The following is a 22,818-nucleotide window of genomic DNA, read 5'->3' on the forward strand; positions in this document are numbered from 1 at the left end:
CTTCATCACTTTGTATGCTAAAATTCACAAAGTACACTCTAGGACCTCTTCGTGTTAAAATCCTCTGTGGATGTTAAGGGGTCATTTAGGATATGTGCCAACTTGAAAAGGGTTGATTAATATCAGAATACACAGATGAAAGTGCTCAGCTCTTTTCAAAAGGGGGAAAGAAAAAGGATTCTCAATCACCTCAATCACTTTGAGAATGATTTTGTATAAATGCAAAAACTTTTAGGAAATTAGCACCTTATGATTAAATTATTTGTGAAAGTTTTGGGGTCGTTGGGACATGTGCCAACTCTGAAATGGTGGATTAATTTCAGGCAAAGTGAAATGATATCTTGATTTATCATGAATGTTGGAAATGATGTACCTGTACGTCTTTTCAGACCTACAGTACACGCCGAAAATCTCCGCAACACGATTTACACGATTCAAAATTTACACGATTCGACTGCTCGCGGGAATCGTGTAACCATTTATTTTTACACGATTCGTTTTTTGCCACTGAAGCGAAATTTGAATCGTGTAAACGTGTAATCGTGTAAAATTACACGATTCCTCAATTCAGGTCGAATCGTGTAATCGTGTAATCTGCCCGCCGAAAATCTCCGCAACACGATTACACGATTCGATTGCTCGCTGGAATTGTGTTACAATTTATTTTCAGTGGTGATGGTGAGCAGGTTAAGGACGTCTAGTTCAGTAAAAGCAAGAAGTTACTTCTTGGTTGAACGAGGACAACGTGGACGATACGAGGGGATAGCGAAGATTACGCTTTCTTTCTCTTGTATATATTTTTAATTGCAGTGTCTTGTCTCTAGTTTTATTATAGAATGTTTGAAAGTTAAAAAAATCAGTCCACTTCCCGAAAAGCACTCTCGGATTTAATCCTCGGTGAGAAAAAAGAAAAAAGCGATGAACGACGAAGGAAGGGGGAATTTTGTTATTCCTAAGTTGTAAATAAGTAAAAATGATTACAAAATGTAAAGGAGGGCTAACATAATTAAGTATGTTGTGATACTCTTACATTACAAGGCTGTACCAATTAGAATTACGGTTCACCAGCTCATTCGTTACTATGAATATCGTTATACTTTTTTTTATTCAATCATTATCCATTTTACAAACCTGGTTTGTAAAAACGCGTCATATGACGCACGAAAACCAAGGTTTGTCGACAAACCTCCTTTGTGAATTCGGGCCTTAGACTTTGATCACTTATTGCTTTTTTAGCGTTCCTCATTTTCGTAAATTACCTTTTACAACATTGCATTATTCAGCTATATGTATAAAGAGCTACGGTCAAGGCTTAAGGGCACACTTCCTGTCACATACAAAAGAAGCTTACTCTGAATGTGGCCTGCCATTGACCCTCGCCGGGGACAAAGGCCGTTGCCCTAGCTACAGGCAGAGATCCTTACATAATACCTATTGTTCAGGGGGTTCCCCTTGAACATAGGATCCCCCTGAACAATAGGTATTACATGTACGTAAGTATGTAAGCCACTGGCTACAGAGTGTAGGGAACAGTTGCAAGCCGAGAATGAATAGAATAAGTGAATGGCCAACTGTCTTTGAGTTACGTTTAGCTAGCGGCAGAGTGTCCCCCCCACTTTTTCAAGTTCCCCCAAAGTGCCCCTTTGTATGTAGGAAAAGTACCTATTTTACTTTGACAAGTGTCCCTATTAATTTGTAAAAGTGCCCCTTCCCCTTTTCAACTCTGACAAGTGCTCCTTTTCTTTTGACACACACCCCTTTTCCTTCGACGAGTTCCTATTTTCCTTTACAATAAGTGTCCATTTTCCATTTTCATTAGTGTCCTTTTAATCTCTAGTAAGTATCCCTCTTTAAGTACGAGAAGTGCCCCTCTTCACTTTTGATAAATGCCCCCATCAACTCCGATAAATGCCCCTATTAAAATCTGATCGGTGCCCCTTTTCTTTCAACTAAAGCTTCTTTTTTTTTTATCTCTCTCTCTCTCTCTCACTCTTTCTTTCAATATCTTTCCATTCCCCCATATCTTTCTCGCCTCTCTTTCCCTCATTATGTTCCCCTCTTACTTTATTTATTTGTCTCTTTTCCTCTCTGTTTCATAGCCTTCTCATTTCTGTTAATTTTACTAGGTTTCGCCCTTCTTTTTTTCATCACTCTATTTCACTCTTTCTTTTCTTCCGGTCAACTTTTTAGTTTTCCCTCTTTTCTCTCTTTTTTTCTGTTTATCTTTATCGTGCCTTTCAACCCTCATTTTCCTTTTATATGTTCCCTTCTCCTCGTAGCTATCTTTTTTCCTTTACTATTTCATCTATCATGTCTTCCTGTTTCTGACGTTTTCCTACCTTGTCTCACGGATTAGTATACGACACATGTTAGTGGAAAGTGCTGAGGTTTATAAACGAATATAAAGTACAGTAATTATAAACTGATGTACACTGAAGGTAAGTTGTGTATACAGCAATAGGTGTCAGCAGGATAAGATTTAACGATTGTTGCAGCTTGTCGCATCGTTCTACCAATGCCCTTATAACCCTAATAACTATTTACACGATTACACGATTCAGAGCGACATTCTTCAATCGTGTAAATTTACACGATTACACAGTTACACGATTGTTACATCTGGTCGAATCATCCGACCAATGCACTTAACTATTTACACGATTACACGATTCAGAGCGACATTCTTCAATCGTGTAAATTTACACGATTACACAGTTACACGATTCAGGTGAATCGTGTAAACCGTGTAATCCTAAAAATAAATCGTGTAATCGTGTTGCGGAGATTTTCGGCGTGTACTGTATTTAAGGGACTTTTTCCCCTTTAATTTGTTATACAAGATGATTCATGGAATTGACTCTGCTACATGTGTCATTGTACTTAACAAAATGTATTATGAGATACAGAGTTACAATATTGAAGGATTACAATGCCTTCAAGTAAATATAAGTATTTATAAACTATTCCTTTTTCCTCCCTTTTCCTTTTTTATTTTCTAATCAAGTTCCTCAAACCTCTTGAATTTTGGATGATATAAAGGAAAACTTAATTGTCTTGTAATGAAGATTACGTCATATTTCTTTTTTTGTTAGTCTATATATATATATATATATATATACATGTATATATAAATATGACAATTGTTTGCAACAAGAAAGTCGTCGTGAAATAAGTGCAATCTACTTATATACCAGTGTTGCAAATTACATGTATGATTGAAAAGGTTAAGTGTAGAATAAATAAAATTACCTTACATTTCTATACACGTGTACCTCCTTCTCACACGGAAGTCTTGAAAACAAGGAAAATAAACTATTATAAAACTGAAACCGTCTTCATTTGTATAGAGATTGTTGAAAAATTATGGTTGAAAACTGATGTGTAAAAAAAATAACAAGTAAATCAATCATTCTTGTAAGTTGTCATATTGTTGAATTTCACAAAACAAGGAAATTTACAGTGTGCTTGTATGTATAGTATTAAATGAAATGAAACAGTGCTCTATAAGAAACTGTGTCATAAACACTTAAATATATGCAGCTTCATTATCTGTTGGCAATTTGTTTGTAGCTGACCCTGAAGTTTGTTTATTAAGCTCTTGTTCAGTTGGGTTTATTTAATGTAGAAAGAAGTTAGGTTCCTCTTCTTTATATGGAGTAGAGATGGTTGTATATTCATCTGTTTATGAAGCATGGAAAGAGTGAGGGGAATCTCTAATTGTGATAGAATGGATGGATAAGGAATAAAAATGTGACAAAAATCATTTATTGAATAATGAAGAGCAAGATATAACAATAAGGGTGTAATGTATTTCGTATTTCACAGCACTGTAGACAAAAACTTCACAAGGGTAGGTCACTGAAAAAAATATCAAGACTTTGCTTTTATTACGCTGTCACATATATGTCCACATTTCTATTTTTACTAAAAAATAAAATTGCATCTAGGCATTTCTTTGAGAGTTATTTTAACTTTCGAGGTTAAATAATTAGTCCATACAAGACGATTTCAGAGAATTTTTTAATTCTGCTGTGATAAGAATTAAACTTCTTTAAACTGTTCGGAAAATTATGTATTGTATAATAGCGTCCATCCTACAATCACAGCTCGGCAAATTTGCAGCATTTTCAGGAAAAATCTTACAATAATCATGTGGAATATGGTGATTTTTTCCATGAAAATCACATAGATCTTTCTTAGGTGTCTCAGAACTATGCCAACATAGAAATAAAAGTGATAAAATCAGCATTTAGAAATGCTTAGTGATGTTTGTTTGTTATTCACAAAGTTAGTTGGAAAGTGTGCCAAAACTGATGCCTCTGGCAATCAATAGTGGAACGAGAAATAAATGAACTCGTGATGCGAAAATATACATGGAGATTCTTTTAAAAGATTGAGATTCATACCAGATTTCGTTTCAGTTCATGTAACCTGATATGGCAGTACCAACACGTTTTAGATAAAACAAATATAGTGTTTTTAATCAGATGATGTTGCTTAGGTGCTTAGGGATTTTGACCAAAAAAATTCTAATCTCTTCTTCAAATGCTGAAAACACTTTTTTTTTTAAATCTTGAAAGGACACTGCTGAGATATCACAACATTTTGTTCATCAAATTCTTTTTGAAATAAGTGTTTTGATGTTGGCAGGATGTTGTTTGCTGTTTCCAATGATATATGAATAAAATACTCCAAATACACCAGAGATTTGCTTTGCCTTATTTTTAGATTTAAAGTATCTTAAGACTTTATTTGAATGTTGAACTTCAGAATAATCAACCACAAGGTCCATTTTAAAGGATTTCAGTGGTGTGAGGTGGATTTCGAGAATTGGTGAATGGATTATAGTTATAAGGGCATTTGGAATTTACACAAATTCCCCCTGTCCTCCTTCCCCCCCCCCCCCAACAAAAAACAGCAACAAAGAAGCCTGAAAGAAACACAAAAACCTAAACAAATACAGGTTATTGATTTTTGTTGTTGATATTTTAAAAGTAAGACAAGCCATGCTCCAGGCTTAGATCAGCCACAGAGTGAGGTAGATATGATAATGATGGTTATGATTATTTTGCTAGTGATGACATTGGTACTGGTGATGGTAGCAATGTTGATGATAATGATTCTGTGTCGTAATATTTAGAACTCCCTTGTCAGCAAATATGGTTCTACAGTGCACTATTGAAGAAACATATATATTCATCGTCATCATCATACAAAATCCCCAATCATTACTGCCATGCAATATCATCACAGGCATCAAAATCATGATCATAACCACGATCATTGTCACTTGCAGTTGTATCATCATCATCATCATCATCATTATCATCATGATCATCAACCATGGGCGTAAATCTGCAATTGATACCTATTGTTCAGGGGGGATGATCTATTCATTCATTCCCCCCCCCCCTGAACAATAGGTATTACGTAAGGATTAACGCCCATGTCATCAACATATCATTATCATCATCATCTCAGCAGCAGCAGTCATTATCACCATCATTATCATCATAAAAATAATCATCTCAGCAGCAGCAGTCATTATCATCATCATCATCATTATCAACATCATATCATTTTCATCACCACCACCATCATCATCATCAACATCACCATCATCATTGTCATCATCATTATCATCATCATCAGCATCATCATCATCAGCATATCATTATCACCACTACCACCACCACCACCATCATCATCGTCATCATCATTATCACATCACATCATCATCAACATCCTCTCTGAAACTTTAAACCCCAATTATAAAACGGGCACACCTTTGATTGTGATCTATGTATACTCTATTCATTATTACATGCAGAATATTTACACACAATAAACAACGGTCAATAAAGCACTACCCCGGTATACATCACAAATGCACAATTTCCTATCACAATACGTACATTTAGATATCAAAATTTATCTATTATCGTAATAGCGTAATATTTCTTTTGTATGCAATATAAACAATTATAAAACACCTACAGCTCAAACGTATAGAACACTCAAAAGTTCCCTTATAGGATAGTATTATGATAAAGAGTGTGAGAGGTATAGCGAAAGAGAGAGAGAGGGGAAGAGTGAGAAGGAGAGAGAAATACAGGGGAGAGAGAGATGGGAGAGAAAGAGAAATGGGGAGATGGAGAGGGGGAGAGAGAGAGAGAAGGGGAGAGATATAGAAGGGAGAGAGAGATATATATAGAGAGAGAGAAGGGGGAGAGATATAGAAGGGAGAGAGAGATATAGAGAGAGAGAGAGAAGGGGGAGAGATATAGAAGGGAGAGAGAGATATATAGAGAGAGAGAGAAGGGGGAGAGAGAAAAATGAGCAAAAAATAGAAAATCCGAAACCATATTTATGTATAATTATATCAACTGGCTTTAAAATAACATTGAGAATACTCCCATTTTCCTTCAGGTTCAACGGAATGATTTGCATCACTTGATTTATGAGGTATATGCAGCTAAAAGAAGAATGAAAGATTTAGAAAAAAAATCAATGTTGCATGGGCCTATTCCACTGATCATTGTTGCGTAGTCGACTTCAAACATTCCTGTGCTTGGCTGTTCCCTCCTGAAAGGCTTGTCCGCTGCGAGATGGCCGAGTGGCGATGCGATCCGATTGAGGACTTCCGGGACCCGCCCTGTTGGATGATGGTGGAGATGGTGTAGAGGTAAGGGTTGAGGGAGGAGTTGATTGGGAGAACAAAGACGATGGTCCAGACATACGTCACCACGGGGATGACGGCAGACCCGCTCTGGGAGAGGATGCCCATGATGATCACCGGCATCCAGCACAGGAAATCCGTCCCAACAATGACCGCCATTTTCATAGCCATCCTGATTTCACTCTTGCGCTCCGTCTTCCGGCCAGACGACACGGCGGCCTTACGAACGTAGACGAATATGGCGACGTAGAACACGAATACTGCTACGAAACAGATCAAGTTTAGACCGATAAAGACCGCGTTGGAATACGCCCAGCCGGAATTACCGGTCGAGACAAAGTGGCGGTCTAATGTTTCCCCATCACCAGACTCGACCCAAACACCCTGGAAGCCGGTTGCTGGGGTGACAAGCGGCAACCCGATGCAGACATCGGAGTAACCATAGAAGCCGCTGATGCGGTCGCCGATGATGATGGGGATGATGGCGAGGAGGATAGCCAAGAGCCACGTGAAGCATAAAGCAATCCGAGAAGAGCGGGTGCGGAAGCGGAACTTTCCGAAGGGAAAGACGATGCAGATGAAACGATCAAGGCTTATCAGGACCAGGAGAAACACAGATGCTTCACTCGAAACCATGGCAACGAAACCTGACAACTTACAGGCAAAGCTGTTGCGCCATGTCGCTGCCTGCAGGTAGTAATCCTTACCGAAAAAAGCATCTGCACTGCCGATGAAAATCATATACATGCCCATGAGGAAGTCGGCTACTGCCAGGTTGGTGATGAAGTTCATCTGTACGGAGTTTTCGCGGTCCAGTCTACGCTTGTAGGTACGCCAAGCAATTACCAGAATGTTGCCTACCAGAGCGCTTATACCGATGAGCCAGATGCAGGTCCTCAGTAACGTGTTGCGTAGCAACCCCTCACAGGTCGCAAAAGGATTCGGTGGTGTGTTGCAATCTTCAGATGGCTTGAAGAGGCAACACAGCTTGGGGTCATCTGCCGTCCTTGAAGTATAGAAGTAAATAGAAATAGAAAAACGTTTTTGAACTACTTAGTTGGTTTCATTTCCAACAACAAGTAACATAGGCAGTTTAGATGGTTATTCATGTAAAAATAACAATTATATGAGCAACGTTCTTCGATACTACTGCGATATACATATTAGGGAATGGTGATGAAGTTGAGAAAGTATCAAAATGTACTATCCTTAGTAAGAATAAATCACCAAAATGTTTCACAAAGTAAGATTCATTAAACTTGATGCTGGATGATCGGCCGAATTCGATCTTTACAGGATTAACTAACCAATCTTTTATTTGGTATTTTATAGTACTCTTGATTCAATTATTCTCATAATCTCATCTGCATCTCATTTGTATTCTGTATTTAAATACAAATGTCCATCAGATTGTAAAGGAATCAGCTAGCATGTGATGATGGTTATATACTGTAGTGAAATAAATTTAACTTAAACTTTATAAACTTGGACTTGAACTAGAACTTTAAACGTACACCGCAGAACTTGGGTACATTGCAGGGGAGATGTGTTCGTAGGCTTATGATATGTCGGATAAAAGGTGACATTTCATCGGCTTGAAAAGAAAGTTTTCTCTAATTATCATGTTTAGGAAATAACCTATATAGCCTGTAATTCTCATGTATAGCTTACAAGAAGAGAAAAAAAGCGAAGTAGTTAGATGTGAATGAGATTATAGTACAAAAGCAAGCAAATATTGAATAGCAAAAGTTAACTTACAATTCTAGTAAGTTATCTGTTCCAAAGGCTGCTCCTTCGTCTACATTGACCAATTGCGTTTCAGATATTATCCTGAAATAAAAGTGAAATATAAACCTCATTGTAATTGTCCACGCAGTGTTAGTTACATCGAATAATACAGAATATACAAAACATGTAGGTCATTAATTAAAGGAAGATAAGTCAAACCGAGACTAATTACTTTTCAATCAAAGCTAGAATCGGATATTGCTACCCGAGATAGTAATGTATTTTTAGGATCAAAGTCGTGTTAGAAATTCAAAATTTCAATAAAGGTTATATTCGACATGTTTAAAAAATAACGAACGGCTTCCCATAAAACATCATCTCCAGTTATTGGCAACCAACCACTTTGTAAAAATACAACTTTATAAGATTTATTCATATTTTAGTCAATCCGTAATAAAGTTATTTAAATTATAATATTCGATAAATTTGATGAATGGTTGATAAAAAAAACCCGTAAGGGTCGTTAAAGTACCTCATGTTAGTTTATATATTATTTCATTTATTTGTACGTTTTTTTTAAATAATTCGTCGCTGTTTTCACGAAGTGACGGTAGTGAAAAAAAATTGCATTCACTTTGCGTTACGATTTTCCTCACTACCGTCACTTCGTGAAAACAAGGACGAATTACTACATAATAAAATATTCTACAATTGTTTTTCTTAAAAATGGAAATTCTCAAAAAATATCATTCCGCAACGCTTGGAATTGACCTCTAGCATCTTAGCTCTTCAGTATATTTTTCACGTTACTTACAGCGTTTCTAGACGGGACAGTCCTCTGAAGGCATGGGCGTCGATCACGACTAAAGGGTTATCGCTGAGGTCTCTAAAGAAAGTCAAATTATAAAATCGCAATAATGAATATAGAGAGAAGGTTATTTGATATTACAGAAATGAAACTCATACTGTATTTCAAAATCGAAGGTAGAAAAATAGGATTTAATACTGAGATTGCAATCATTTGATTAACCTTTCATTTGCAACCAATGCCAATTCGCACGGTCTCTCGTTTAGTAGGCGTCAGTTGACAGAAGGACATACATCATGCCCCTCTTTTTCATTTGGAAATACATGATTGGAACGTCAACAAGTTTTTTTTTTAAAAACAAGAACAAACATGAATCAGTAACGAATATTTAAGACAAACATCAATATTTTGCAAAACAATGAAATCTACTCACAGGTATGTCAGGTTTGTCAAGCTGACAAAAGTTGAATTTCTAATCGAAGCGATCTTGTTTCCACCCAGATGTCTGGTAAAACAAGAACATCAATATTAGCATATTCGAGGATTTAGACATTGTAATTATGTGACAATAAAGGTCAATTTCACACCTTGTCCTATTATTTCAAGTGAATGTGATCTATTCTTTCATTTCAATACATTAATCCACATTTAAATGATTTGTTTCTCTCTGCATTAAGTCTTTCGTAACGATTTACTCTCCCCCTATGAATTTGTATATTCTATAGCAAAGCTGGGACTCGGACGCACTTACACATGTCCAAGCTTTAATAGTGAAAGAAACTTGTTCTCCTACATAGCTGTATAATTATCTTAGAATAGGCAGCAGTAGGTTTATACACCGTTACAGAAAAAAACCGGGGACATTTGGCCAAGGGTATAGATAATACATGGGGAGAGTAATCGCAAACATTTCTTTTTCAACTTGGAAACCTCGAATTTGGAGCAGAGTCAAAGTTGAAGAGGAATAAAATTATATAAACTAGCAAATGTAAGTATATTGAATCCTGCTTCCAATGGTTATGGTGTTCATTTTAATCTATCGCAGCAGAGAATTCACTAGTCGTCGTAGGAGTTTTATCCCATGAGTAACTCGGGCCATAAACTATTCTCTGTATATCATTCCCCTTTTCATTTCAAAGTTCGTTAACATTTAAAGGCAGGGTTTTCTAATGACACTACTTCAGATTAATGTATACTGCCATCTGCTGCCTAGCATGTCCAGACGTGTCTACAGTCATGTCACACAATGCATATGATTAGTTGTATGACGTGCGCGTACTGGAACCGGAAATCGCTTTATGTACGCCTTCACCGAAAGATGGCCCAATTGAAAATAAATTACATCAATGACTGCGACGTCGGTAGAATAACCTGCCTTTAAAGCAAAACCCAGATAAATGGCGTATACTTACAATGAATCTAAATTTGTTAGACCTTTGAAAACTCCCTTCGGCAAGGACGATATATAATTTGATTGAAGATCACTGTAAAATAAGGAAGTACAACAATGTATATACAAAAGTTTACAAATTAAAAATTGCCATTTTTAGTGTATAAAAAGGTATAATTGTATTTAATACAAACGAAGTCAATTTAATAGCTAGGGAGCTGCATAAGTACTGAAGACCTCTGTAAAATATGACAATATAAAGTAACTAAAAACAAAGGAGGACACTTTCAAACTCGCTATTGTTCGTTTTTATAAGTTCTTTGTAAGGAAGAATTAGAGGTATACAGTAGGTATTGAACATCTCTGTGAAATATGAAAATACAAAGTTATTAGATACCAAGGTTTACATGCACTTTCATAATGATAAATCGGAAGTTTAGGGTGTATAAGAAAATTACAATATTTAGTACAAATGACATTACTTCTCACATAATTAAACATTATTTCGGCCTAATTAGCCTGCAGAAAAATCCTTTATACTAATAAATATATCTTTTTAATACTCACAGGTAACGAAGAGATACTAGATGAATGAATGTTGATGGCTCTAGTACTTCAATAGAATTGCTCTGAAAAACCCTGCTCACATGATAGAAACATTAAAGAACACATTATGTGGAGGAGGATTAATGGAAATGTGTATATATATATATATGCATATGTTTCAGAGGCGGCTCCATGGCTTTTTATTGGGGCGGTGGTCCATTCCCAGGAACTCTTACATGGAAAGAGGAAGAAGAAGAAGAAGAAGAAGAAGAAGAAGGAGAAGAGGAAGAAGAAGAAGAAGAAGAAGAAGAAGAAGAAGAAGAGGAAAAAGATGAAGCAGAATAATAATAAGAAGAAGAAGAAGAAGAAGAAGAAGAAGAAGAAGAAGAAGAAGAAGAAGAAGAAGAGGAAAAGAATACACGAGGACAAAGATATAGAAGGAGAAGAAGGAGGTGACATTGTCCAGGAAATGAACACAGCGCCATTTAAGGTAAATTACAGACACAACAGGTGAGGTGGAGGGGGATTTCCCTTTATATGCTTTATAAGAGCAGGTGAAATGCAATTTATATGACGCCTGATGAGCAACAGAAGTAACGCTTGCAGGGCAGGAGTTATTGTTTAGGGCTAAATACAATGCAATTTCTCTGAAAATTATTACCATGGGCAAGAATGTTGTTGATGACTTGACTTGATTTTTATCGAAAAAGAATGATAATGAATGCCAAATTAAAGATTTTTAAAGCTTATTTTAATTTTCTTTTTAAAATTCATGGTATCAAAGGCAATAGAGTCATAAAATGAAATTGAATACAGTGTGTGCAGAAATATTTATGTATTTGTTACATTTTGATAAAAAGTAATTAAGCAAAACCACAAAATATGGAAGATTGTAGCGAAAGGGTTAACCATACTCACATGTCTTCGAGGTTGCTAAGCCCTTCAAACATCCCAGAACTAAGACGAGTGATATCATTATATTCATGTATTTGTTACATTTTGATAAAAAGTAATTAAGCAAAACCACAAAATATGGAAGATTGTAGCGAAAGGGTTAATAATGTTTACCATACTCACATGTCTTCGAGGTTGCTAAGCCCTTCAAACATCCCAGAACTAAGACGAGTGATATCATTATACATCATATTCCTGGATGTACAGCGTAGATATAGACAATGAAATTTGAGATACATATTGTTAAATTGTATCAATTACCTACCCAGGTGTGTCGATAAGTAATATTTACTCACAAGTCCCATTTTTGTAGGTAATTGAGAGTGTATTAAACTTGCAATGTCTCTTTATAAAAGTAATATTTGAGGTTCTTATTTTAAATGCAGTATAGGGAAATAAAACCCCAAACATACAGAACAATCCACAGTTTTTGTGATTTGTAATCTTTAAGTCAGATTTCAACGACTCGTTCCACCGATGCATTATGGTTCATGGGCATTATATGATGGTTCCTTTTAAGTTCAAGTTCAAGTTTAATATTTATTTAATTCCATAGTAAAAAAAAAAAACAGTGACATCAAAATATTACTTTTACATAAATATGATTAACATAGTACAATATTGACAGTAAAAACAAACAAATAGGAATTAGGTTGCTGTATAAAAACCCCAGAGGGTTTGTCTGGACAGCCACCAGAAAAAAAAAACAGTATAGGAATCATACAAATGATATATGGTATTTGAATAAACAATAAAAAAAAAAATTAAAAAAAAAACAAATCAAAGTAGAACATAAGCAAAAACAAAAACATACATGTAGACCGCACAACCCTAAACAAATTTGCACTGTGGAGTAATTGAGTGTTTTTACGATGTAAGATTTATTAGAAATAAGATATGATTTAAGCTTTCTTTTAAATGAGTTCAAACTATTAATAGAAGTAATGTCTGACGGTAAGGAATTCCATACAGAAGGAGCTTTGTGTCTAAAAGAGTGTAATTCATATTGTTTTGTAATAGCAGATAAATAATAATTCATTCTATTTCTAGTATTATAATTATGAACTGAACAGTTTAAAGTTAACATAATGCCTAAATTATTGGGTAATAAACCAAGCTTGTGTTTAAAAAGTAGTATTGCATTAAAATAATTATTTAATTTATAAATATTCAGTATGCTTAACTTTATAAATAAGGGTTTAGTATGTGCCAAGTATGAAGATGATGAGGCAATTCTTACAAATCTCTTTTGCAATATAAAAATGGCTTCCAATTTGGAAGAATATGTATTAGTCCATACAACATTACAGTATGATAAGTAGGGCAGGACTAAAGTATTATACAATGTAATAAGAATGCATTTTGGTAGGATATGGCATAATTTGCTGATGACACCGATATTCTGTGATAACTTCTTTCTGACATAAGAGATGTGAGTCTTCCATGATAAATCATGATCAATGTAAACACCCAGAAATTTTGTATAATATACACGTTCAATTGATGAATTATTGAGTTTCACAACTAAGTTTTGCAAAGTATTATACTTTTGTTTCTGTTTCACAGTATAAAATAACATATAATTTGATTTATCTATATTTAATGTAAGTTTATTGGCATTAAACCATTTAGAGACCTTTAGTAGTTCGTTATTTAAATTAGTTGACAATGATAAATGATCATCTGTTGAGTACAAGATATTGGTGTCATCAGCAAACAATACAAATTTTAATATTTTAGAACAATTTGGGAGATCGTTGATAAACAAAAGAAATAACAAAGGACCTAGAATCGATCCTTGAGGAACACCAAATGAAATATTAGAAGAATCTGAAATGACATTGTTGTAAGACACAACTTGAGTTCGATTATGTAAATAACTTTTAAACCATGAATAAGGTAGTCCTCTAATACCGTAATAACTTAATTTATGTAACAATATAGAGTAATCAATTAAATCGAATGCCTTACTCAGGTCAAGAAAAACACCAACTGTATATAATTTATTTGCAAAAGAATTAACAACATAATCATGTAAGTCAATAAGTGCCAAATTCAGTAGAAACATTTTTCATAAAACCATATTGAAATTCATTTAATATAGTATTTTTATACACAAAATCAAAAATCCTATTATAAGCCAGCCTTTCTAATATCTTAGAAAAGACGGGAAGAACAGATATTGGTCTATAATTTGAAATATCATGGATATCTTTTTTTTGTAGACAGGTGTAACTTTTGCTGTTTTTAATTTCAAGGGTACTATTCCAGATGAGAATGATAGGTTGTAAATAAAGCATAAAGGCTTCACAATACCATAAATAATTTTTTCACAACAAGGGGACTAATGTCATCAATGCCACTACTACTTGATGAGTTCATATTTTTAATAATTTCCAATATTTCAGTTTCTTTTACAGGTTTTAAAAATATGGTGTTGTTACATCTTCCAGATAAAAAATCAACAAAGTTATCATCTTGTTGTATAGAATTAGCCATAGAGGCTCCTATATTTACAAAATATGTATTAAAGTTATTAGCAATATCCTTTTCATCATGTACATCTATTCCATTTATAGTAACATATGATGGTAAATTCTTCTTACATTTTCCAAGTAATTCATTTATCATATTCCATGTTTTTTTCATATTTCCTTTAAAGAGCTGAAATTTAAGTTTATAATAGTTTATGCGTGCACAACGTAATATTTTAGTAACATTATTCCTGACCTTGACATATCTTTTCTTATTGTAATCAGTACAATTTTTCCTGTACTTCTTAAACAATTTATTTTTTAATCTTATCTTTTTTTAAATGCTTACAGTTATCCATGGCTTTTTAATAATTTTTCTTTTGGTCTTACTGTCTCCCATTACAAATACATCATCGTAAACTTTGGATAACATATCTATAAACATATTATAAATTATAAATATATTATATAATATTCAAGCAACTGTCATTAATTAGCTTATTTTCAAATAATAATTTTTGATTTTAAAAACAATATATTGCATGTTTTAATTGTTGTTAAACTCGGTAGCCTCGAAAAAGGGTTTGAAGTCGAAATATGAATCACATAAAATACATACGTTTACAGTGTTGTACATAACCTTTTTGGCGGTGACGTCTTTTGATCTACTTATGTATTTATTTAATGACTACCTTATCTATTTATCTATCTGTATTTCTATTTGCTTGTTTGTGTACATATGTTTTGGTGTCAAATAATGTCTCAAGGCCAGCTTCCTTTTTGATTTCAAAATATTGCCAAGAAATTCTGATAACACGTAACACGAAATCCACTGCGCATCTACCTTTGTCATGAAATCAATCAAACGGCAAGGGGTCCAACAAATAATCAAATTATCAGCTATAATGCCCTAACAAGCTCGAACATACAACTGGACCTTCTGTTCTGAAATCCAATAATTGCGGCCTTCCAATAAACCACAGGTCATTTGCAACACGAGCCGTTTAGTCATAGAGATGTAGACTGGACAAAGCAATGAGGTATTTAATAAACATAGGCGGTGATAATATGTGCATCATGATGAGAAATGGCGCTGCGAGTAGCGATTTCATTATATGTTTTGGTCAATGCAATTACTAATGAAATAAAATTAGTTTTTTTTTTCTTCTTCTTGTTATGGTGCGGACACTAGGAGTTGTGACAGAACTTTGCCAAATAATCCATATGTATATTAAGGCCTGCATTTAAAAACAAAGTATCCATTCTGTTTTGTTAATACAAGGTAGTCTCTTCAGGCCAAAACACTGCTTTGCTAGAGAGCCCTGTATTACATTATACGATTAAAATACAATGTAAACTAATTAACGAATTTATAAACAATAAAATAGTACAGTGGATGATAAAAAAAACAACAACATAGTTTCATTAATACAGATGAAACCTAAAGGGTCAGTATTTCGTGATCCGTTTCCATTCTCCGTTCCCTTTCGCATTAATATGCCTGCATATCATGTTAAGTCACAAATGGCATAAGCCTCGACCCCACCTGCACAATTCCTTCGTCATAGTAATTATTGATAATAGAAGAAACAATAATGATATTTTGTTTTACCAAGGGAAGCCTCTTCAGCTTCCATGCTTTTTTCTCGAGGGCCCTGCAATTATTGTTATCCAAGAAAATACCTGGTACCTATTTACACCTGGATGGAGAGTGACAAATGTGGATTGATTTCTTGCAAAAGGACGTATATAAGCCGGGCTTTGATTCGAACTCTCGCCCCTATACCACGATACCTCACCCATACCACAAAATGTTTTGTCAATACAAAATTGCAAGACAGTCGTAAACTAAAAAATTGGAATTTAAAATTTAACAGTAAAAATCACCCCCAAAAAGACGTTGCATTTTTCTTAGAGGCCCAAATGTTACACAAGTTTGGATTTTGATAGGAAGGCTGTTAAGAACCGCAGTACCTTGATAAGACAAATTTGTTAATTGTTTTGTAAAAGAAGTTGATGAAAAAGTTAGATATCCAAAAGATGTTAATTCAAATATATTCTGGGATAGACACATATGCGACTTCACATATTTTTCCTTTCCGTTTGAAATATTGAGTGATCAGATGTCCATCCTTGAAATTATGACATTAGCGCGATCGCAAAAACTTAGGCATAACGACGGTTGGCACCCCCCTCTTTCTTTCCCCTATTTTGTAGTTCCCTTTGTAGTTACACATCAGTTAATTTAATTACTCATTATTCCTAGGTATCATTTGAGGTGTTCACACTTGTACAAGCATTGCTTTTTAGTGGACCCCTCTGTTTCCAACATTTATTTCTTAAATTTGTTTTAAATGCTTATAATTGATTTGTAATGTTTTGTTGGAAACATGAATAAATTTGAATTGAATTGAATTGAATACAATAAAGGTTTAAATATAGAAATCATGACGAAAATATGCAAACATCACATTTATGTTGTACTACTTGTCATGTTCACATACTTCAACGGTAACCTACAATAGGATAGAAATTGCCTAAGGTTGATTTCTTGAAAGTCTTCGCAATCGAGTTTTTTAAGCAAAAAAAAGAAGAAAAGACTTACAGCATCGAAAGTGAATCAAGACCTCTGAAAGCACCAGCTTCAATTGTCTGGAGTCCATTCATAAATATGTACCTGAGCAAAAAATCATATATTATGATTCAGTAACATTGCATCTTTACATCCAATATTGATGACGGAGAATCGTTCTTCTGTATATCACGCCTTGTGTAAAAGTAAAAGAAGTGCATGTAATTTGAGACTATATATATATATATATATATATATATATACTTCTACATTAAATATATTGATGATATTACACACGCATTTAATATATACATTTATTATATTACAACAACAACGAATGGGCCAGTGATAATTCTTAATTATTCAATTATTCCCTTATTATGCTATTTGAATTATTATCCTGCCCATAATTATTTCGATCCAGTTGTTGAGGTACATGAGTATTTTACATGAGCAAATAATTTTATATCTTTCAAAATGACGACTTACATTTCCTTCAATCTCCTGAGTCCTCTAAAAGTGTCTGCTTGCAATCGAGATATTTTATTTTTCATGAGGTCCCTACAGGAAAAATGAATTGACAAAACAAGACAAAAATGAATGTTAAAAATGATTATACCAGTTTTAAGTGAAAATATGCCACTAAATGTAGACGTTTGTAAACTTACATTAGTATTGCTAAATAAAATATATGTTTCTTATAAATTGCGGGGGGGGGGGGGGAGCTGCCGGCCCCGGCATTGTAGTCTTCTACCCACAGTGTGAAAAAATGTGTGGCAAATATATCACAATGGGCGTGTAGTTGCGTGTATGATGTTCCCTATAGTTACCCTATGTTTCCAACAACGTAACAAAGTGTTTATTACATGTGCAATGTTTTAACATACAAATACGTTTTCTAGAATGCGACATTAATAACAAAATATAAAAGTGTTTCAAATCCACAAATGTGTGACACAGTGTGGACACGTTGCAGAACACTAAAAGAGGGGGCTTAAGCATCCTTATCATTCTAACTATTTTCAAGACGCACCTACATCAATGGGCACGTTCCTCAAATGGGAACCCCACAAATAAAACAAAAACTCAAATTGACGCTTGTTGTAATTTTTTACGCGGTCACTCGGCAAAAGATCTGTCCATGCCTTATATTTAAAAAGCACAGAGATGTGTAGTTAAAACAAAATTATGAACACTTTTTACAACAGCCAAACAGACGCCGGTGTAAGGAGTCAATGAATATCGATTTAGGCGATGTAGCAAGCATGCAGTTCAAAGTTCTCCGCCGCAGAATTGTCCCGCAATCGGAGGACATGATTTGTCCTCAAATAAGGGCTCTCCGGTGATCCTACATTTGCTCATGTGACAGTTCCAGCTCCGGGCTATATTTCGTCAAAAGTATCCGGTATGGTTAGGGTTACGGTTAGGGTTACAATTGGGTTCTTGGTTAGGTTTGGGGTTAGAGTTACATTCAGGTAAAGTGTTAGGTTCAGGGATGAAGTCGGGAATTCTATAAGTGTAAAGGAAATTTCCCTGGTGCTTTCGCAGGAGCATTTGTCGTGCAACGGGCTTTACGTCCCCGGACTATGCAGTATAATCACTTACATGTAGACGAGGAACCGAAGTGGTGCGAATGTTCCGGGTTTGATCACAGTAAACGGAAAAGAGCGAATGGACCTGCAACGAATAAAGCACATGATTACAGAGATGCGAAAGATACTCAAAGAGATGGAGAGAGCAAGATAAAGAGAGCAAGAGGGATCATACTTTATACACATACACACACAAAGAATTCTCTTTAAGTAGCAGTACAAATATAATTTTTTCTTAAGAAATAAACGACAACAACAACGATTTTCGTTTTCATCATCCTAACAAGAATGATTGTTGAGCAACTTGAGCGAGAATGGGGCATGTCACTGAGCGGCGAATGCTTAAGAACGTTGCAAATTGGGATTCTCAAACTTTTCTGACGAATGTTGGCGAAAATCAGCGACGTTTAATGACGTTTAGCGACAATTAGCAACATGTGAGCGAATGTTTCCGAAAATGTTTGCTAAAGGCAGTTGGCGACTATTGGCGACTATAAGCAAATGTTAGTGACAGTTTTTACGAATATTAGCAACTATTTGCCAATCATTTGCCACTATTTGTGAACGTTTGAGACCTTTTGCTAACTCCTTGTACTCAATGGGTCGATTTTTATAAAGGAACCATATGACAACGTGGTCGCTAGCATTGGCGAAACAAAGAGAACTGGCTCTAATGGAGCTCTCACACTCTGCCGTGTAGGCCTACCGTCTACCTGCCGGGCTATTAAAAAAACAACAGAGTCCAGAACGTTGGGTTTTGAGCGAACTTGTCGCCGGCCGCAAAAAAAAATTCATAAAATTAATCTTTTCACCGTTTCGTTGCCATCTTCTGACCGTTCTCACCGGGCGCATACCGGGTGTTGAACGTGCTTCTACCGTCTTCACCGCCCAGATTGACTTTTGTTGAAAATTTTGGCCGTTTCCATACCGGGCCCATACCGGGTCTCGAACGTGTGCACCGGGTTTGTAGCAGCCACCTACCAGTCACTTAGCGTCCCCTCACCGCTCGGAGCGTCCTGTGAGCGAGTCCCCGGACTGCTGACGTCATGACACGACTGCCATAAATACCATGATTTGAACGGCAACGGTCAGTCCGCTCTCCATTTTTCATCACCGTTCTGTAACGGGTTATGAGCGTGTTGTGGACGTGTTCATACAGTGTGACCGTTTTCATAACGTATTCATACCGTCCTCATACCGTTCAACATCGTCCTCTTGCCGCTTACTTGCGACCGGTGCCAGCCGGCCAAAGTTTTGAACATGCCCAAAACTTTCGCCGGGTCCCACCGGGTATAAATAAGCGCCAACGCCCTATTAACGTGTTGCCCGCTTTGATAACGAACCACCGTGTGCCCTCGCCGTTCTCCACCGTCCGCAGACATTTTCGCGCACGGTGGCACACGGTAGGCCTACACGGCAGAGTGTGAGAGTCACTTAACAAGAAGCGACACCGTCTTACAACCGTTTGCAAACGCTTACGACTGTTTTGCAAACGTCTGCGACTTTTTGCGGAAAAATAAATTCCCCAGCGACAAGAAAAATGCTTGCGAACTTTCTTGCAACCTTTTGCAACCTTTTACGAACCCTGGAGAAACCCAAAATTCGCTACGTTCGCAAGCATTCGTCGCTCATTGAAATAGGGCCTTTCGGTTCAACAGGCAGACGCTTTGCCGACTGATCCAACTCGCCTCCTCATAATATATATTGACTATATAATTATATCCTATGTAGAACTGTTGCTACGCATGTAAATTTAAAGGCCCATAAATAAAAGATTGGCCTAATTCATGGCCTGACATAATGGTTCATAATTTTACATACGATATGTAAAGATTCTGTTTTGGTTGTTATTTATCAAGAGTATAAATGCATCATCCGACCCACAACACCAAATAGGAAATGACACTAGAGCAAATTAGATTAGAGAAGGGCACGGATCCTTGAATCTGCTCTAATCTTACCTCAATTTGGAGTAGATTAAGAGCGAATTAATGATTCGTTAGATCCTAAATTGTTTACTATGAAGTAAATTGAAATTTGTGGAATACTAAATATTAGCAATGGAACTGAAAATAATCCCTTACAACATGTTCACATTGATGAGGCGAGAAAAATTGACGTGTACTGCAGACAACAGTTCCAATCCCTCGGTTTCGTTCATTTCCTGGTCACTAGATTTCTCTATCCATCTGAAATAAATGAAAAAAGGGAAACAATTGCACTGTAAATTTATTAAGTGTACTGAACCAAACAAATTATAAACCTAATTTCCAGTGGTTTTAAAACCAATATTGCTGATGACACCACATCATAATTTCTCTGAGGTTTTTCGTATATAATATACAGTGTAAGTATATGATACGTATATGGACGCTTTGACACCTTATAGTGGTAGCTTGGTTAAAAACTGGGTAGTATATTATGATTGCAGGGCCATTAGGGGGAACATCATACAGGTGAGGCTATCCTGTTTGTAAAATACATTATTATAAACCGCTATTAATACTTTTATTTATAGTTGTCATAAAAGCTGATAGCTGTTATCTCCATTTATCAATGTATCATATACAAATGTTAAGTAATAGGCCATTTTCGTAATGTAATAAAATTCAATACAAAAAACTTGTTTTCAATTAACTGTCACAAATAATTATTGTATTTCAATAATCAGAATGCGAATTGTTTAGATTCCGTGTAGGATAAGCCATAATTCTTGTCTTTCTTAGTTATGTATGGAATTCACATTATGACTATTGAAATACAATTATTCGTAACATGTGAATGAAATAAATTGTAACGTGGCACTTTTTAACAAAGGTTTATGCATTAAATTTGATTACATTACGAAAATGGCCTATTCGCTTGAATGAATAGCGGACAAATGGCCATGGGACCATTTTCCCAAAATATCATAATGTGCCATCCAGAACGCGGATTGTATCGCCTGGATAGCCAAGTACACCATTATAAAAGACAATATAGACATTTCTTACAGTTTTCTCGTATCTTCTTGAATCATGTCGGCTTGAGTCGGATTCCATATCACCTTTTTGCATCGTACCGACAGGTAATGGCATTCACAATCCAAAGGACATGAACTAGTATCTAAGAAACAAATGGAATCAAAGGAAAATGTCCAAAAACAGGGCACTGTTTCACAAAAGCGTATAATAAGTTCGCAGACATCCTATTGAAACGCGTGAATTGTAATAATTAACACGCGTTTCAACAGGATGTCGATGAACTCGTAGCTAATGACGGTTTCGTGAAACGCTACCCAGGAATTTAATAAAATCGCTGAGTTCATTCAGTTTTGTTTCCAATTTAAATGAGAAATATATGAAATACATGCCATGCAACGTATATGAAGTTGAATGTATATGAGACTTTAGCCATGATTAACATAATTTTCCAATCAATAAAATATTCATTTAATCTAATTAATTCTCATTGGATTGCCTGGAAAAATATATGGTCCATCGTCGTAGTTGTCATCACGTTTTTATCGGAAATAAATGAAAAACATGGACGAAAGGCCAATGATTGAATGATTTGCTTTTCTTTTTCTGACCAGAAATTAATTTAAAGGGAAAGTAGATTCGGAGAAAATCTAATAATTCCGCTCCCACTCAGTTCCTTGCCTGACCAAATGATCGCCGCATATTAGCACAGCCTTCCGGTCGTGTGGCTTGAATCTCATAACCGAGGTAAAGGGACAAGGATTCTAATTTATCGATGGATGGTGTCATGGTCGATGACGTTTTGCCAATTGTTCAATTGACCAACATCGTACATGATGAACAACTACGGAACCAATATGGCTCAAGGCACGTCCGAAAGATATGAACTTGTTGATCGAACGTGAAAGCCCAGGAAGGGATGGTCACTGACATTGTAGACACACGTATTCAATGCAAGGTGGCCGTTGTTTTACGGATTGGACATTGAGGTTATATACCGTTGTACATGAGGAGTCATTTGACTGCGTTGTTGCCTGCGCTAATCAAGTTTGTGAGAGTGATCTAGCCACACGTCATGCCCGTTGCATGCTCACGTAAAGACGCCATCTCTAATT

General features: G+C 35.6%; 2 protein-coding genes across 2 annotated transcripts; both read right to left on the bottom strand.

Annotated features, from left to right (window-relative positions):
* Positions 1-6,312: 6,312 nt before the first annotated feature.
* LOC590945 (G-protein coupled receptor GRL101) lies at positions 6,313-12,125 on the bottom strand. The gene is made up of 7 exons (XM_011662462.2): positions 12,070-12,125; positions 11,173-11,244; positions 10,628-10,699; positions 9,649-9,720; positions 9,222-9,293; positions 8,438-8,509; positions 6,313-7,685 (listed from the first exon to the last, which is right to left on the bottom strand). The coding sequence occupies exons 1-7, from the start codon at positions 12,099-12,101 to the stop codon at positions 6,536-6,538; spliced, it is 1,542 nt and encodes a 513-aa protein (XP_011660764.2). The 5' UTR covers positions 12,102-12,125; the 3' UTR covers positions 6,313-6,535.
* Positions 12,126-12,211: 86 nt separating this feature from the next.
* Positions 12,212-21,842, bottom strand: LOC105446183 (leucine-rich repeat-containing protein 4-like). Its single transcript, XM_030987085.1, has 6 exons — positions 21,737-21,842; positions 20,828-20,932; positions 18,757-18,828; positions 17,641-17,712; positions 17,185-17,256; positions 12,212-12,300 (listed from the first exon to the last, which is right to left on the bottom strand). The coding sequence occupies exons 1-6, from the start codon at positions 21,760-21,762 to the stop codon at positions 12,225-12,227; spliced, it is 423 nt and encodes a 140-aa protein (XP_030842945.1). The 5' UTR covers positions 21,763-21,842; the 3' UTR covers positions 12,212-12,224.
* Between the last annotated feature and the right edge of the window lie 976 nt (positions 21,843-22,818).

This window comes from Strongylocentrotus purpuratus, unplaced genomic scaffold, assembly GCF_000002235.5.
Source record: "Strongylocentrotus purpuratus isolate Spur 01 unplaced genomic scaffold, Spur_5.0 spur5_scaffold_16, whole genome shotgun sequence".
Lineage (NCBI taxonomy): Eukaryota > Metazoa > Echinodermata > Echinoidea > Camarodonta > Strongylocentrotidae > Strongylocentrotus > Strongylocentrotus purpuratus.